The following is a 15,833-nucleotide window of genomic DNA, read 5'->3' on the forward strand; positions in this document are numbered from 1 at the left end:
TAAAGTGGCAGTCCCTGACGGCCCAGGCGTTCAGAAATGGCATGGCAATTTAGTATGTCAGGCAGATGTTTCTTGTCTTGACAGACGCAACCAGAACTACACGAACATCCTGCGCTTCCTGACGCTGGGAGATAAGAAACTGAGTCCGTTTAACATCACTCATCGCTTTACTCATCTTTTCTGGCTGGGAGACTTGAACTACCGTGTGGAACAGCCCCCGACGGTTAGGGACCCTGCGTGAATCCCTGGAGAGGCAAAATACTGTGTTGCTGTAGAAGCGCTATCTTTTGCTAGTCTAGGGCAACGTGGCAGAAGGGCTGGCAGAAAGGGGGGAGGCAGGAGGGATCCCCATGGCACGAGTGTGACACCAGTTGGGGGAGAGTGAGGAACTCCCCTTTGCCCTCTCCCAGGATTAATGGACCCAGGAAGCCGTCTGGCACACTTTGCTGCTGCAGGCAGCATCGCTTCTCCAAACCTCCCAGCTCTGGTTCCCACTGTGAGCAAGCATCTGTCCCCGAACAGCTTGATCCAGAGATTGCCTTTCTGCTCCATTCAGTTAGCTTTTAATGGCTCGGAACAGGCCTTCAGAAACAGGCAAGCCATAATAAATACTGGATAGGTTTCAGTAGGCGGTAGGCAACAGCAAGCCTGGTGTTGATGTGCATCTGGTTGTGTGTGTGCGTATATATGCGTGTGTAGGGGATGTGTGGGCATTTTGATGCCTGTTTTGATAGACAAATGCTCAGCCACGCAGCAAAGACTGGGGCCTGCCTTTCAGTGAAGGGAAAGATGGGGAAGTGGCAGGGGGTATGGCGCTGTGAAACAGTTGAGAAGCACTTGCTAGCTCACCAGCGAAGGGAGTATTTAGAAGAAGGTTTTGCATCATCTGCAGCTCTGCTGTTTCCCTGTTGGCAGGAAGCAGAGAATATTATCCAGAAGATCAGGCAGCAGCAGTATCCGGAGCTGCTGGCTTTCGACCAGCTTCTCATAGAGAGAAAGGACCAAAAGGTGTTTCTGCAGTTCGGTAAGATTCTGAATTTATTGGCAGGTTCCTCTCCCTTTTCCAGCAACTTTCCCTGCGAGACTTGCTGGGGGCAGGGTGTACAGAGCAGTGGCTGTCTTGCCCAGGGGAGGGTTCTCAAGAGGCCAGGTAACAGAGCTATCTCTCTGTTTTAGAGGAAGAAGAGATTACTTTTGCTCCGACCTACCGTTTTGAAAGAGGTACCCGGGAGAAGTATGCTTACACCAAGCAAAAAGCTACAGGGGTAGGTGGAAACTGATTTTCCTTCAGAAGTGCATGGCAGAGCGGGAAAAGTGAATCCTGCAGAAGAAAGTGACCTAAAAAGTCTGTGCATTTTCTGCCCCTGTAGTGTTTTGAAATGAGTCAATACAAACAAAAAGATTGGGCACAAATATATGGTGTTTGGGCAAGTGAATTTCCTGTTCTTTTGTGAACTGGTCCTTTCCCTTCTTCTTGACATCACTTCTCCTTTGGTTTGCAGATGAAGTACAATTTGCCATCCTGGTGTGATCGAGTGCTCTGGAAATCATACCCCATGGTGCACGTTGTGTGTCAGTCCTATGGTGGGTAGATAACAGATTGTAGATAGCAAAGCAATCCGTCTGAAACGGAAATGATTCAGAGCAGAATCTGTAGGATCTCCCTGCACTGCCAGGCACTCAGCATAGAGGGACCTGATGTTAAACTAGGCAGAGCGGAGCCAACTCTCCCTGCCTGTAACCTTACAAGGTTGGGAATTAATTCTGTTATTCTTTTATGTGCAGAATACCACTCAGACAGCTGCAGCTGTCCACCTTTAGGCCACGCTGTAGGATCACTTTACACCAGCTCTTTCTTGGCAACGACCACTTTTCCTGTGCAGTTACCATCAGGAGCTCCTCACTTGATGGTGACAGTAGGGCAGACCCTGTGTACACAGTCCAGTCTGCAGAGGTTGGAGCTGCAAACATCTCTCTTGCACCAAATCATATTCCAGAAGGACTGCGGTACCAAGAGCCTGTTGCCTTTCTGGCTCAGAAGCATCACAAAAGCACAGTGCGGGGAAGAGAGGAAGCCCACAGGACCTGTTTAAAAAAAAAAGACTTAGATACTAGTTCCTGAAATTTCATCAACTATATGTAGGCTCGAGCGTCTGAGTATGACATTGATGGTTTCTTGTGCATGGGATTGAGAAGAGGGCTGTAGAAGTCTCTTGGGGGATAAGGTGCACTGATCTGATGACAGAGACTACGATGAGGTCTGTGGTCAAATAAGCACCTCCAGGGAGCCTGGCACCTGCTTCTGTGCGCTGTTCTGTTCAACGGGCCAGGCTGGCAGGAACACAGTGTGCGCTTAGGGCGCCTCAGGGTCTTGCTCACTCACTGTTAATCCTGGGCCATGAGTTGTGCTGTAGCACTGAAGTAACACCAGTGCATGCTTGCGTGATTTCCTGCCATATCAGAGCTTTAATTAGCTGTGCACGTTGCAGAGGCAACCAGGAAGCCTGCAAGTGCTTTTTGTACCGGGGGAATCTAACACTGACAGTCACTTGCAAAATGATATGGTAGAGTTCTGCCCCTTAACCAAACCTTTATGTATTTTGACAAAAAAGTTACACTCCTATATAGTCACATGGGATTACGTAGAAACACTTCTGACTAGAGACGAGTTACCACAGTGACAGTTATGTTTTCTGGAAAATTACCGAATAATATTTCTATGGCAGTGATCTCACTGCAGCAGGGCAGAAACGCAGGGCAGTAACTATCCTCCCTCTCTCGTCGGCAGGCTGCACCACTGACATCATGACGAGTGACCACAGTCCTGTCTTTGCCACCTTTGAAGTGGGAGTCACCTCACAGTTTGTTTCAAAGAATGGTTAGTCGCTTTGGGTGCAGGTGTGCTACCTTCACCTTTGGGTACAACATGCGGTGCTTTGTATATTGTGAAAGAAAAAGCTGCTTCTGAAAAGAGTCCACTCAAAAATGCCCTCTCTTTATCTCCTACTGAAAATGTCATTATTTTCCATTCCTCTTTCTTAGACTCCAAGTACACGGATTCTCAAGGGGAGATAGAGTTCCTGCACTGCTATGCTACTCTGAAGACCAAGTCCCAGACCAAGTTCTACATTGAGTTTCACTCTAGCTGCTTAGAAAGTATGGGTTTGCCCATCTTTATTCTTTCTGTCAGTTTCCTGCTTGTTTGGGTTAGTTCCCCTTCCTCTTGCTTTGATCTAAATAAATAAACAGCTGTGTGGATCGCTTGTTCTAGGCAGAAAAGGGATGTCCTAGAGGTTTGTTGTCATTTACAAGTAATTCTGTATTGTCAGCAACGCAAGCCAAACCCCACAGCCATTTAGCTGCAGTCTGTGCTTCGACATGAAGCCATCCACAATTTCTTCCATCTTGTTCGGCAATATCATAATTCCTTTCTTGAAGAGAAACACGTGTTGTTCTTGCTGATCACACAGAAAATTGCTACTTAGCCAACATATTGATCGATTAAATTTCTAATCGTGCCTGCTGCAAAGGATCAGATATTTTCAAAATAAAGCATCTGCATTATGCTAATAAAAACAATTTAATTACCCTGGTTTAAAAAAGAATAAGTCAGAGGACCAACTTAGAAGTGAAAGATAGTGATTTGATTCTCTAAATGGGACTGTGTACCTACCAGCGCTGCAGATCTTATTCCCGGTCCCTGTGCTGCAGGGCTGAGTCTCAGCTGTTTATGTAATGCGAGCCTACATGCCCTTGCTGTGGTTTTTTTAAGCGATTCCCCATCACAGGACTGCTCGTCTAAGTGGGACAGCATGCCTTTGGTGTATGCTTCATCACATTATCGCATGTCAGAGCGCTGTGTCAAAGACAGTTCCATAAAAGATTATTTTTTGGCTGTATCAAAATTTGCATAAATTTCTATGGAAACAGTGTATTACGAATCTTAAATTAGAATTTCAAAAGTGTGCTATCTTGAGTGGCGTAGGAAGAGCTGTCATGTTCTTATCCTCCAGTCCATGTATGCGCTGAGCTTTTCAGTGCCAAGTTTAACTGTAAAATAAAACCATTTAACAATGCTCCAGTAAAATCACTTGTAAATTTACTGTGTAAACATTCACCCAAAGCTCAGACTTTAAGCTTCTTAATGCTTTTAAGACTTTTGCCCAAGCAGGAAAATAATTGTAGGCCTTTTGCAGATCTAGCATCTGAAAAGAATTTGTAGCCAAGTTCTTACTGTCTCTTCTGGTGAACAACTTTCTCATCACTTTGCAGGTTTTGTAAAGAGCCAGGAAGGAGAAAATGAGGATGGGAATGAAGGGGAGCTTGTGGTAAAGTTCACTGATGCACTTCCAAAGGTAAACTGGGACTGTGTTTCCATATCCATATGGAACAGAAGCCTTCCACTTGCATCCCATAAGCAACATTACATCTTTTCCTTATAAAAACATTATTTCCAGGAACATGCTTGTAGTCTTGTTTACACTCAAGAGACTGTAAGAATGCAGGGTGGGCTTCAGCTGAACAGGGCATGTTATAAGCAGGAAAGGACTTGCCAGTTACTTTCATCCTTAATCACGAATTTTGCTGGCGCGTGATTTATGTCACTCAGGAGCGTGACTTTTTTCTCACCTTTTTAGTGAACACAACTATGCTGGTAAGTCTTTTAAGCAGGCCCAGTTTTTCAGTTTTTGCTGGAAGATCAAACATCTTAAAAAGTAACTCTGCCCTGGAGCTTCCTTGCCTGTCAGGCAAAGTTTTTTCTATTTTTTAGAAAAGCTGACCAAGTATTTTTTACCTGTGTTAAAAAGGCCATCAGTGCCCAGAAGTAGTGTTCTGTGCATCAGTGTCAGAGACAAGTCCTGTCCTTGGGATCAGAGCTGTTCTCCATTTCCTGGCACAGTGGGAGCGGGAAGAACTATCAGAGCTCCTGGATTTGGAGCAAATATGCACGTCAGTACCCTTCTGAATAGCTCAGAAGAAGAACTGCTGACTATGGAAAGATGGCCTTACACTGAGAGATTGGGGAATGCCTCTACAATAAGTGACTGTAACAACAGCCAAACAGATTTCTGGGAACAGAGCATAATCAGAGTCCAGATCACTTCCTCCTAGAGCAATTTTCAGTCCTGCACTGCAGGAGAAAACTGCACCTCAGCCCATGAGTGTTTGATTTGTACCATTCTACCTGCTGTGCTGGGAGTGAGAGTGGGTGGGCTCTAAAAGTGTGTAGCTTTCTAGCACAGATCTCCAAACATCATCAGAGGCCAATCCTGGGGGTGACATGATACCCTCAATGGGTTTGTCCAGCTGACTTTTGCTCATTTGGGACTGAAGCACAGGGAGAACTGTGTTCGTGTAGACCACTTATTGTATTGACCCACATCAACTTGTCTTTGCAGCTGACTCCAATTATTTCAGACCCAGAATACCTACTGGATCAACACATCCTGATCAGCGTTAAGTCATCAGACAGTGATGAATCTTATGGTAAATGTATAGCTGTAAAGTTCTGGATGAGTCAAAATCTACTTAGATTTTTCCAAACCACCGAAAGAGTGGGAGAGAAGTAACTCTTACAGACTGAACATCTATGATGCTCCAACTTCTGATTTAGAACTCAATACATATAAAAATACATTGTGGCCAATATTGTGTGAGGTAATGACGATTACAGGAATATGAACTAGAAGAAACCATTTTTGTGAGCTTTACCAGCCCTAAAAGAGCAGCAGCTTAAAAATAAAGGACTTCACAGGAATTAAATCAGGAGTCTGCTCCTGTGCTGTGTATTCAGAACATACAGGTCCTGTTTCACTTGCACTTACTTGATTCATTTCTCCTGGCTATAGAAAAGTCATTGTCAGTGCTGCTTGCTTCCAAATTCTAACCAGCAGTGCTCGTCCACAGAAGGCTCTCTGCCAAAATCCCATTAACTGAAATGGCAGCCACAGGCTCATGTGTTCCTTACCAGTAATGGAAGCTCAGAACCCTGTAGTCACCTGTGGGTGTCTCCAATGCCCAAATCCTTCACACGTATGTAAAGAAGTGAAATGAATGCCCCTGCTTTCTCAAGAGATATTACACTCCTTACTGCGATCCAAAGTAGATTCTCTCCAGTAATCTCAGCCCTGTCAGCACAGTGATAATAGATGACTGACACAAGAAGATTTCAATGCTTTTTTTCTCAGTCCCAGGCTCATTGTCTCCTTGTGCTCTTCTAGGGGAAGGCTGCATTGCCCTGCGAATAGAAGCAACAGAATCCTTAGTTCCTATCCATACTGTGCTGACACACCATGGTGAGAAAACAGGGGTCTTCCAAGGTGAAATCAAGTTACAAACATCACAAGGAAAACAGAGAGAGAAACTATATGGTAAGGAACGACATCATCTCTGCGATGCTTGCCCTAGAGAATATCCATCTCAAAAGATTTCTGATAACTGTCAAAGAATTGAAAATTATCCTGGCTGTGTTTTAAGTCCCAAAGAGGCAAGATCTTTTGATGCTGAATGCAGGATGTGAGTATCCTTAGTTCTCAGGGGTATACCTGTACTCTTCCAGAAAGACACAGCAATTCAATTTGGGTTTTTCTTTTTCATCATTCAAGTAAATTCAGCAGACTGAGAGAGCCCCCTGTCTGTCACTAATACTGATTTTATTGAATGGTGACACCGTATTTCCACTTGCAGTGGTTATGTGAAGAGGTGCCAAAGCTCTCCCTGCTCCAGTCATCCTGGGGAACACCTGCAAAGAGCATGTGAGGCTCTCAGGGAGCAGCTCCTTGGCTAAAAGATCACAAACCTTGCTTATTTTCACCTTGCTACTTTTTCTCTTCCAGAGTACAAAAGCAGCCTCATGACATTTACTATTACTCTCTTGATGGTAAAATGACCCGTATGTGGCTGTTTGGCAGATCAGGACCTTTGTATTCCAAGATACACACATTTTTCCTATGTCAACAAAACACCATACGTATTAGTGGGCAGTTGAAAACACGATAGCAGCAACTGTTTAAAGCTGTCTGTCACTCTGATAGACAAAGAGAGATGCCTTAATACAAGCAGTATCACAGAAAACTTAGGCAATCAGACTCTGAAGCTGCCAAAACACACTTTTATGCCTTTTCTTTCCTTCAGACTTTGTCAAGATTGAACGTGATGAAATCGCTGGGCAGAAACCAAAGAACATCAGCAACTCGGAGCCTAGCAAAGACTGGGATCAAACTAACAGGTAAAGGGCAAAGGGGTAGGTCGGTTACAGAAAACTCGTTGGCTCAATGAACGCAAAGCTGGGCTTGCTGTGGGAGCAGTATTAATAGCCATGGTGAGCACTGGGAAGCTGCTCTTGTGGCTCTCTGGTCGGGGTTGGTCAGTGCTTCTGTGCGCAGTTTCAAAAGCTGAGAAGCATTACTCAGACTGGGTCTCCGCACCCCACTTAAAAAGGGCCCCTTTCTTTCCAACAGAAAGTCAAAATCCACTCATCTGGTGGCTAAAGAGGCAGCAGCCATTGCTCGCTACTGGGGGAGTGCTTCCTCGTCTCCAGACAACCCAGGAAAGGAGGATATGTTACGGTAATCTTGCTGCTTTCCCTGTGCCCGCTTGGGGTGGGGAGCCATGCTCAAACCGCCTGTCTTATCCTTCCCCAGTCGTAGGGTGCTGTGGGTGAGGCTGTCCTCTCACTCCTGTTGCACAAGGGCATTTCTTTGCAGGCCTTCTGCCTGCTAGTCTACATGGGTACACCTCAAAAGGCCAAATGGCTCTCCTGTTGTTCCAGCAGCTTATTCCCATGGGGCACAATGCTGCCCAGAGCTGGAATTTGCCTCTTGCCTGGAACCATTCTGCTGCAGCTTCCAGCTGAACTGCTGGGCCTAGAAACCTATAGAAGCCCTTATATGTGGCTGCAGAGGCTGGGTGGTCTCTGCAACCTGGAAATGGAAGCATCTGTCATAGCTAGAGGAACTATTTGGGGTTGGGGGAGGTGGCCTTGGCCCAGCTGCTTCCTCTCCAGTGACCCAGGGGTGGGAGGCACTAATGGGACTCCCACGTATTCTCTGATTCTGAAGCAAACAGTCACAAAAAAAAAAAAAAAGAAAAAGAAAAAAGTAGGTGGTATTTAATCTAAGCAGTCAGCGGGCACTAACTCCTTTGTAGCTGGCAGGGAGACAAAAAAATAAAAGTATTTTTGCATGCATCTTCCCAACAATATTTCTTCTCTTCAGCAGCTCCACTCCCACAGACATCAGCAACCCCAACTACCTGGGGATGGCTGCTTTCTCTCAGCAACCCTCTGCAGCCAGCCAGCTTAAGCAGATACCGTCACCAGACCAGCCACCTTCTCCCTGGAGCTATGAGCAGCAGCCCAAAGAGGCTACGTCCATAATGGGACAGAGTCAGTCATCCTACACGTCACCCTCCTTGTCGCCTCTATCTCCAAAAACATCCCTCCAGCCTACAGTAAACAGAAGCATTTGTAGTCGGAGTCAAGAGTACCTGTGAGTCTTTGAGTTTTGCACTGGGACTTGTCCCCTCTCTCCTGTCGTCCCCTCTCTCCTGTCGTTCTGCACAGTCACTGTTTCATTATCTATGCAGAGTTCAAGGTGCAGCATATTCTTTCAATCTTTTATATGTAGAATTAGAAAAAGACAAGCGAAGGTCACAAGGGCAGATACCACACACTTAAAGAAAACTAGTGTAGTAGTTCCTCTGACTTTTGTGAAAGGAAAGCCAAAAATATATGTGTAAGTTTAATTCTGCCAAGAGAGGAGAAGACTACAGAGTTGACTGTAGAAACAAATAAGAAAAGGGAAGAGTGTGACATAGATCTTTCCGCTGGATGGGAAGGAGAGCTCCTTCACATGTCATATGTGAAGTACTTTAGCTGAATTTCTGCTTAGAGTGCTATACAAATTTCCAGCTTGCTAAACAAATTAACATCTATGTGCTGCATCTATCACAAGCCTTAATGCAGAATTTCCATCCAGCAATTGAAAATACCCCACCTTAGTAAAGCGATGAAGCTACTCTACCTTAGCACGTGTACGCCATCAATGTCCTCATTCCAGACCTCTTCTTGACAGTGACAGCTGCTTTCTGAGCCTGGGCTAGAGTTCACTGGTAGATGGATGTCTCTCTCTATAAGCCAGAAGTTGCAGAAGTCAGAGCTGCAAGCGCTGCCTCAATCTGTTATGTACCTGACAACACTTCATCATGCTCTCAGCTCTTTGCTCCTGCATGTACTGACTTCCAGAATGTAACTCGAAGCAAGGAAGGAACACAACTCCTTTGAATACACCCAAAGAACACGTGCCACTCTCCCTCGTGCCACTCTGATCAGTGATATTGTGGCTGATCTTTCAAGCATTGTGGTGGTTCTCCAGGTGAAAGCCTTGCCAGCCAGGTCGAGTCATACACAACCCACAAAACCTCCCTTGTCCCATTGTACAACTGTGCTGTCACTCCAGTCTGAGCCTCAATTCAAAGGGCTCAGCTGTGAACCTACAATGTCTCACCCTATGTTATATAGCTATTACTTATATATTGTGCATTTGGGTGCACTAAAGAGTTCTATCCTTTCCTTAGGGATACCGTGTAGCACTGGTAGCAAGTGACTGACCTAGCTGTAAAACGCTACAGTATGATGTGAGCTCTTACGTTAACTGTCCAGCCAGCCATCTCAATCGTCTCTTCAGATCTGAAGATTCTTATTAATATTTAAATTCAGATTTATGTGTGTCGCAGAGCCATCAAAGCACTTGGCACATTTTGGCTCAGTAGCTTACCTCTGTTTAAAGAAAAGCCAAGAACTGCTTTGACAAGACTGTAGTCCAGCAGGGAGTTTATACAGTACCATGCATATCTGTTCCCTGCTGTCATGTTAATAATGATTAAACAAAGTAAAAACAACACACAATTCTGTTCCCCCCCCCCGAGTTTCATTGTTATCCTGTTACCCCTTTGCACAATCAGTTTAATTTTTATCATGCTCATTTCCTATTCATTTTTTCTTTAAATCAGTGTCTCTTCCCTGCTCTTTACAAGTCTCCTTTTTATGCTGCTTTGATGACTGTAGGCCGCCTGAATTGGGGAAAACTACAGCAGAGCCTTTGCTTCAGGAGGAGGGACAGCAGAAGCCGGAGATGTTTGAGAACCCACTGTACGGCTCTATGGGCTCGAAGGGCAAGGTGGCATCAAAGAAAGAGCAGGACTACCCCAAGGCCTTGCGAAAAGAGCAGCTGCCGCCGCCACTACTTGATCAGAGCTGTCATCTCACAAAGTCACAGGAGCCCGAGAGCAGCAAGACCTCCGGCAAACAACCATCACCACCTTTCCTGGTCCCCACACAGCGATTTCGGTCCTATACCTGCTCCGGCCAAACTGAAGAAAAGAATACAGGTGAAAAGACTCAAGCCAAACCAAAGATGACTACATTGTCAGAAAACTCAGCACCGCTCAAAAAACTAGTCAAGCCACTGAGGTCTGAAGTCAGCCCAAGCATCCAGGGACAGCAGAACAAGCCGCCCCTTCCCTCGAAGAGCCGGGCAGTGCTGGACATGCAGAACCCCAAGGGCCGAGACTATCGGGACAGTTCAGAGCTGCCACACGCCGCGAAGCATCGGACGGAAGAGGGACCAGTTGGCAGGACAACTACACCGGTGCGTTACTTGTGGGAATAAGGCAGGGTAGAAGTGTTTAATAACAGAAGAACACTGCTAGTACTTAATCACCGCACCCTTACTCTATTTCCTTCCTAACCGAGCTTTTTGGGGCTGGTGGTTTTTTTGTTGTGGGTTGTTTGTTTTTTTCCCCAGAATGTCATGAGCTGGATGAGGAATAGGGGAGGTCTTAGTAAATGAGTCTGGGAGAAAAATAGAGCCCACTTGAGTAAGCTGTAGGATTATTTTTTTTCCCGTCTTCATCAAAACTTTTAGAATTGACGATAGACAAGCTGATGTCTTCTCTTGTCTCTACAGTGAAAGCAAGACGGCAGATGGCACCCTAGGAGGAATCCTGATGAGAAGAAAGATGGCAATTACTGCTTTGTTCACACTGATGTCCTCTGGTCTGGTTCTAAAAAGACTGGTTTTTTTTATTTTTGAGGGTGTATCCCTCTCTATGATTTTGGAAATGTTCTATCTGAGAAGTTTATCCTATGTTGCTCAGACCAAGAGGAGCCAGGACCACAATACCAAATGCAGGTTAGGCTTTTGTAGTGTCACTTTGGTACTTCTAGTAAAAGGCAGGTGGTTAAGTACATGTATTAGTAAATGTTTTGAAAAAGAGGAAGGTACGGTATAAGGACTAGAAGATGCAAGGGGTGTGTTTAAAGAACCCCCTTTCTACAGAAGCAAAATTTTTATTTTGTGTTACAGAATTCCTTTTAAAGAGTGATACGTAAAAGAAAGCATTTAGAAAGCGGTACAGCTCCAAAAGCATGTCCTATCCATGTAGTGAGGAGCTAGGGGAGGGTGGGAAAAGAGTTTGAATAGCAGATACTGATGAATGTCACAGACTGTCAATGGAGCCAGCTTTGCCTCCGTGTGAGCTCCTAGGCTGCATATATGCATTATTCATGCAGAGTGAGGGCTGGCCCTTGGCACTGGAGCTCTTTTTCTGTCTAGCAGGTAGTGCTTTTGTACCCCTAAACAAAGGGAAGTATCAGAACTACATGCAGAAATGGGAGAATAGGCAGGGTCCATAGGCAGCCGAGGAGTCCAGCTGCCTGAAGGGACAGAGAGCAGCCACTCCAGCCTGTCTCACAGCAAGCACTCTGGTTTTGAAGGACACTGGCTGGCTGGTTTTGTAGCATTCTTAATAGATTAATGCTGACCTTACTGTACACTTTTGTTTATTGACCGAGAAAAAATAATGTTAACATACTTGTAATTTCTGTTGTATTCATGTTAAGTATTAATGCCGTGGTTATAATTAGGCTATGCCTGTTTGTGACTTAATCGTTGCTCTTGTTTCCATGTTGATTACTTAAAAATAAAATAGTCACCTTTCTGATCATTCTTTATTGAAAATTCAGAACTGCCTGAAACATGACTCAGCCTTAGCTGGGTGCTACGCCAGCTTGCTCAGTGACAGTAATCCCTGCCCAGAAGAAACACCAAAGGCACTAAGGAGTGCAGGGAAGATACAGCAATGCCACTGCGATATTGTGACTGAGGACGCGTTTGTCTGCGTACACAGACCCTTCATGGATACAGCTGGTTTAAAAATTCTAGCACCTGTTAGCAAGCACAGTTACCAACTGTGTGATTACAGACAATGCACAGTAATTTTATGGAGCAGAAGAGGCCAAGTGTAGGCTTGTGAGAATGGGAGGAAGAGGACAATCTGTAAGGCAGAAATCTTTTTAAAAGAGAGGTTTTTCTGCCATGCACGTTGGAGTTTCAAGGCATCATTACTGAAGCACCTGGCTCTCTCACCTACAAGTCAGCAAGACAGGCTTTGGGCTTACATTCCTCTTGCTTTATTCATCAGAATCCTCTCTGTGTAATCCCCATAATTCAATAGCTGTGGTATTTCCCTGGCCCTGGGGAGCATTTAACTTTTCCAGATCGCAGAAGAACTCAGAAGGCCACCGAACAAAACCTTCCCGGAGCAGGTGAGCTTTATGTCCAATAAGGAGAGTTAGATCAGTTTCTACTCATTCCGTGACATATTCTTGTATGTTTGGAGATGGAAAACACGGCAGGGTTTCTACAAAATAGTTTTTGCCTTCCCAACAATGAGACAGGCTCAGATTTTCTGTGTTTATCCACTGACTTCCTAAGATGCAGAAAAGAAAGTGTATTCCCCAAAGTTTGCAAAATAAAAGCTTGATATAAAGCAAGGACAGCTTCTTGCAAAAATATTCTCCTAAGGAGGAATACTGCTTAAGCTTTGCACAGATTTGCAGATGAGTAGAGTTTGAGAACACTGGACCTACTAAGGCATAATATAACATCCAGGTACTTGATTTGGCCTGTCCTTTAGAAAGGCATATTGCTGGGGGAGCAGCTCTCTGCCAAGTTTCCAGCAGAAATAAAATACATTACTATTCCCATGCTAAAAATGCATTACTTACCCAGCTTGAGAGTGGCTCCAAAGAGAGTCTGAGTTACTGTCTATGACAGGAATGACAGCAAATGCCACCACACTTTTTGCAAGTGGAAAATATGCATAACAAGGCTCTGTAAAGAGCTTTCCGAGGCCTCTGCAGAAGAGAGAGTTCTAAGGTGATCAGCTTAGAGATAGAGTGAGAGATGGGCTGGTGCAAAATAACTAGTGGGACACTGCATAATACGTGTCTTTATGGTAAGGCTAGCTGTATCTTGAGATGGTAGAGTTGATGATAACGCCAACTGTGGGAAATTGCCAGACCTGAATATTAGAAAAATTAATTTAACAAATCAGTCTTGTGCTTATGTTTGTTTTGGTTTGGTTTTACTTTATGACATAAAGCCTTTAAGATGGTATCTACTGGTTTTACTGACCATGTCCTGAACCAGATGAAACCCGGCCTGAACACAAGTTTCTTCTTTCTCTCATGTTCCTGGGCCTATGGTGCTCTTGCCAAACCAGGCACATTTTTCTGCAGTCTTGTCCCATTAAGTTGGTATAAGCAGTATGACTAGAAGACATAAAGTGAAGAATATGAATTGTCCAAAAATGTACTGATTTCCCCCAGATGTAGTACCTATCCATAACTTTCCAGCATCCTTTAAGTTCTTAAAATAGCTGCAGTCTTAGCGTACTTATTTCCATGGAGACTCAGCTGTCAAAAATGCTTTAAGGTCCCAGCTACAGGATGTGATGTTGTAGAACACAGTAACTTTTTAAAATCCCATTTCCTGCCTGCACATGATGCATCTAATGCAAGCTTACTTGTCCCCTCAACTGTAAAACTATCACAGGCTGCTGTTAAAGCTTTTCCTAAAATGTTGTACTGGGCTACATATTTCCTTCCTGGTAAAGTAGGTCTTACAGAAAACAACTCGAGGAGGAGGAAAAATAGAAGGAAAAAACAAATTAAGATGAGTTAGTGACTCCAAAATAGCGAGGGGATAATTTCAAGGTTGTTAGAAATGATGTTGCTTAGGCCTCTATACTGCTGGGGCCAAGCACTTTTTATTTCTACACAGTTTAAAACTACTCATTTAGTCACTATCCCCCGCATTTGTTTTTAAAATGAAAGTTTTTTTAAAATGTTTACCACGTTTTTCTGTTGTCCTTGTGAGAGTACAGTTAAATTAGTTCATGCGATTGAAGAGATGTACTGTCCAAAACAGAGCTGAGTCCCCCTCACCCTCTAACAATCTAACTTTTAGAACATCTTGAAGGCTCAGGTATTTGGGTATGATTAAACTGCGGGTGTCAGGACTAGCTAACTGACCAAGGTGACCCACAGCAATTCCCAGACATCTCCTAACCAATGCCCCCAGACCGCAACAGATTGGTGGGAAATGCAAATATCCAAATATTTATTTTTTATTTCCCTAACGTCTGCCTGAGAGAAATCCATGCTTTCCCCTCTAGGACATTTGTTAAAGATACTCCAATACCTACCCTCATCTGTTATATTCCTTAATGCTAACATAAATCAGAGATGCACGGGTGGACTGTGCATTAGGAAAGTTTAGGTGATGGTGAAGGCTTCTCCTGATCTGCGGTAACAACCAACAGTTTGGTGCCACGGCACATGTCATAGAATCACAGAATTGTTTGGGTTGGAAAAGACCTATAAAATCATCAAGTCCAACCGTTAACCCAGCACTGCCGACTCCACCACTAAAACCATGTCCTAAGTGCCACTTCTACATGTCTTTTCATCAGCTGCACCTGCATGGTGCTTGTTTTGTTGAGGCTGAAGTATTTAATGGAGTCGATGACTTTCCTTATTTTCTGTGCCCAGCTGAAGCAAGAGTCCAGTTCTGCTGGAACGGTCTCACACAGCTGCTCACATCTGCTGGAACGGTCTCACACAGCTGCTCACATCTGCTGGAACCGTCTCACATAGCTGCTCACATCTGCTACTGAAGAGATGCTGCAGTCACCAGTGCATTCCTGCAACAAGGGGGCTTATTATCCAAGTGCTACAGAATCTAAATAGTCATTTCAACATGCTAAATTTCCCCAGTGCAGAAAAGGTGTTAGCTGTAGAGGTACAAGATGTTCTTTTTAGACATATAAGCAAACATCAGGTTATTATTCCCGCGAATATGAAAAAGATCTCCTTTCCAATTCCACAGTGTGCGCATGCTGGCGTTTCAAATGTGGCTCTTAATAAGAAGTATTTTAGGATTGCATTTGTGTTAAAACTTCTAAAGTCTCTCAGAAATTCTTTCACATTGAATCCCAGGTTGACAGAAAAGATTTCCTTGTACCTACTGTAATTTACTATATTTTTTCTCATGCAAAATGAGGTAATTCTTTATCTTATGCATCACCAAATTTCCCTGAATTTCTGTTCTCAATTCATTACCATTATCCTGTTTTATTAATTTTATTTACAGATCACCTTTGTGCTAGCTCCCACGTCAGCTAAACAAAAGGTACATTAGACATGCAGAACCATCCACTGGTTCACAATGTCCTGTGTATGAATCCAGTCTTTATTGCAGCCACGGTTTATTTTTGTTACAATTCTGCTTTCTTTGGTTTCTTTTCGAGATGAATAAAAGGTTTTGCCCAAAAGGACTCAATTGCTGCAAACACATGGTAAGGCTTCAATGTATCCTTGTAGATCAAAAATAACTGACATTCTGTAGCATTCAGAGAACTGTAATCAAAACTGTATTCTCAAAAACCAAGTATTGCAGGAGAATTCGCAAAGACAAGCCATGATCCTT

General features: G+C 44.1%; 1 protein-coding gene across 2 annotated transcripts in view; it reads left to right on the forward strand.

Annotated features, from left to right (window-relative positions):
* INPP5D (inositol polyphosphate-5-phosphatase D) overlaps positions 1–12,006 on the forward strand; it is a 56,684-nt gene extending 44,678 nt beyond the window's left edge. The window contains exons 15-28 of one of the 2 annotated variants that reach the window (XM_027777126.2): positions 85–223; positions 916–1,024; positions 1,177–1,265; positions 1,503–1,584; positions 2,789–2,878; positions 3,043–3,156; positions 4,273–4,355; positions 5,400–5,487; positions 6,222–6,371; positions 7,135–7,228; positions 7,461–7,568; positions 8,217–8,489; positions 10,067–10,649; positions 10,968–12,006. In XM_027777126.2, the coding sequence (XP_027632927.1) occupies positions 85–223; positions 916–1,024; positions 1,177–1,265; positions 1,503–1,584; positions 2,789–2,878; positions 3,043–3,156; positions 4,273–4,355; positions 5,400–5,487; positions 6,222–6,371; positions 7,135–7,228; positions 7,461–7,568; positions 8,217–8,489; positions 10,067–10,649; positions 10,968–10,970 (2,005 nt within the window). In that variant the 3' untranslated portion in view covers positions 10,971–12,006. Of the gene's footprint in view, positions 1–84; positions 224–915; positions 1,025–1,176; positions 1,266–1,502; positions 1,585–2,788; positions 2,879–3,042; positions 3,157–4,272; positions 4,356–5,399; positions 5,488–6,221; positions 6,372–7,134; positions 7,229–7,460; positions 7,569–8,216; positions 8,490–10,066; positions 10,671–10,967 lie in introns of those variants that run through there. The other variant, XM_027777125.2, reaches the window with a different exon arrangement.
* The last annotated feature ends 3,827 nt before the right edge of the window (positions 12,007–15,833 follow it).

This window comes from Falco peregrinus, chromosome 12 (genome assembly GCF_023634155.1).
Source record: "Falco peregrinus isolate bFalPer1 chromosome 12, bFalPer1.pri, whole genome shotgun sequence".
NCBI classification, from domain to species: domain Eukaryota; kingdom Metazoa; phylum Chordata; class Aves; order Falconiformes; family Falconidae; genus Falco; species Falco peregrinus.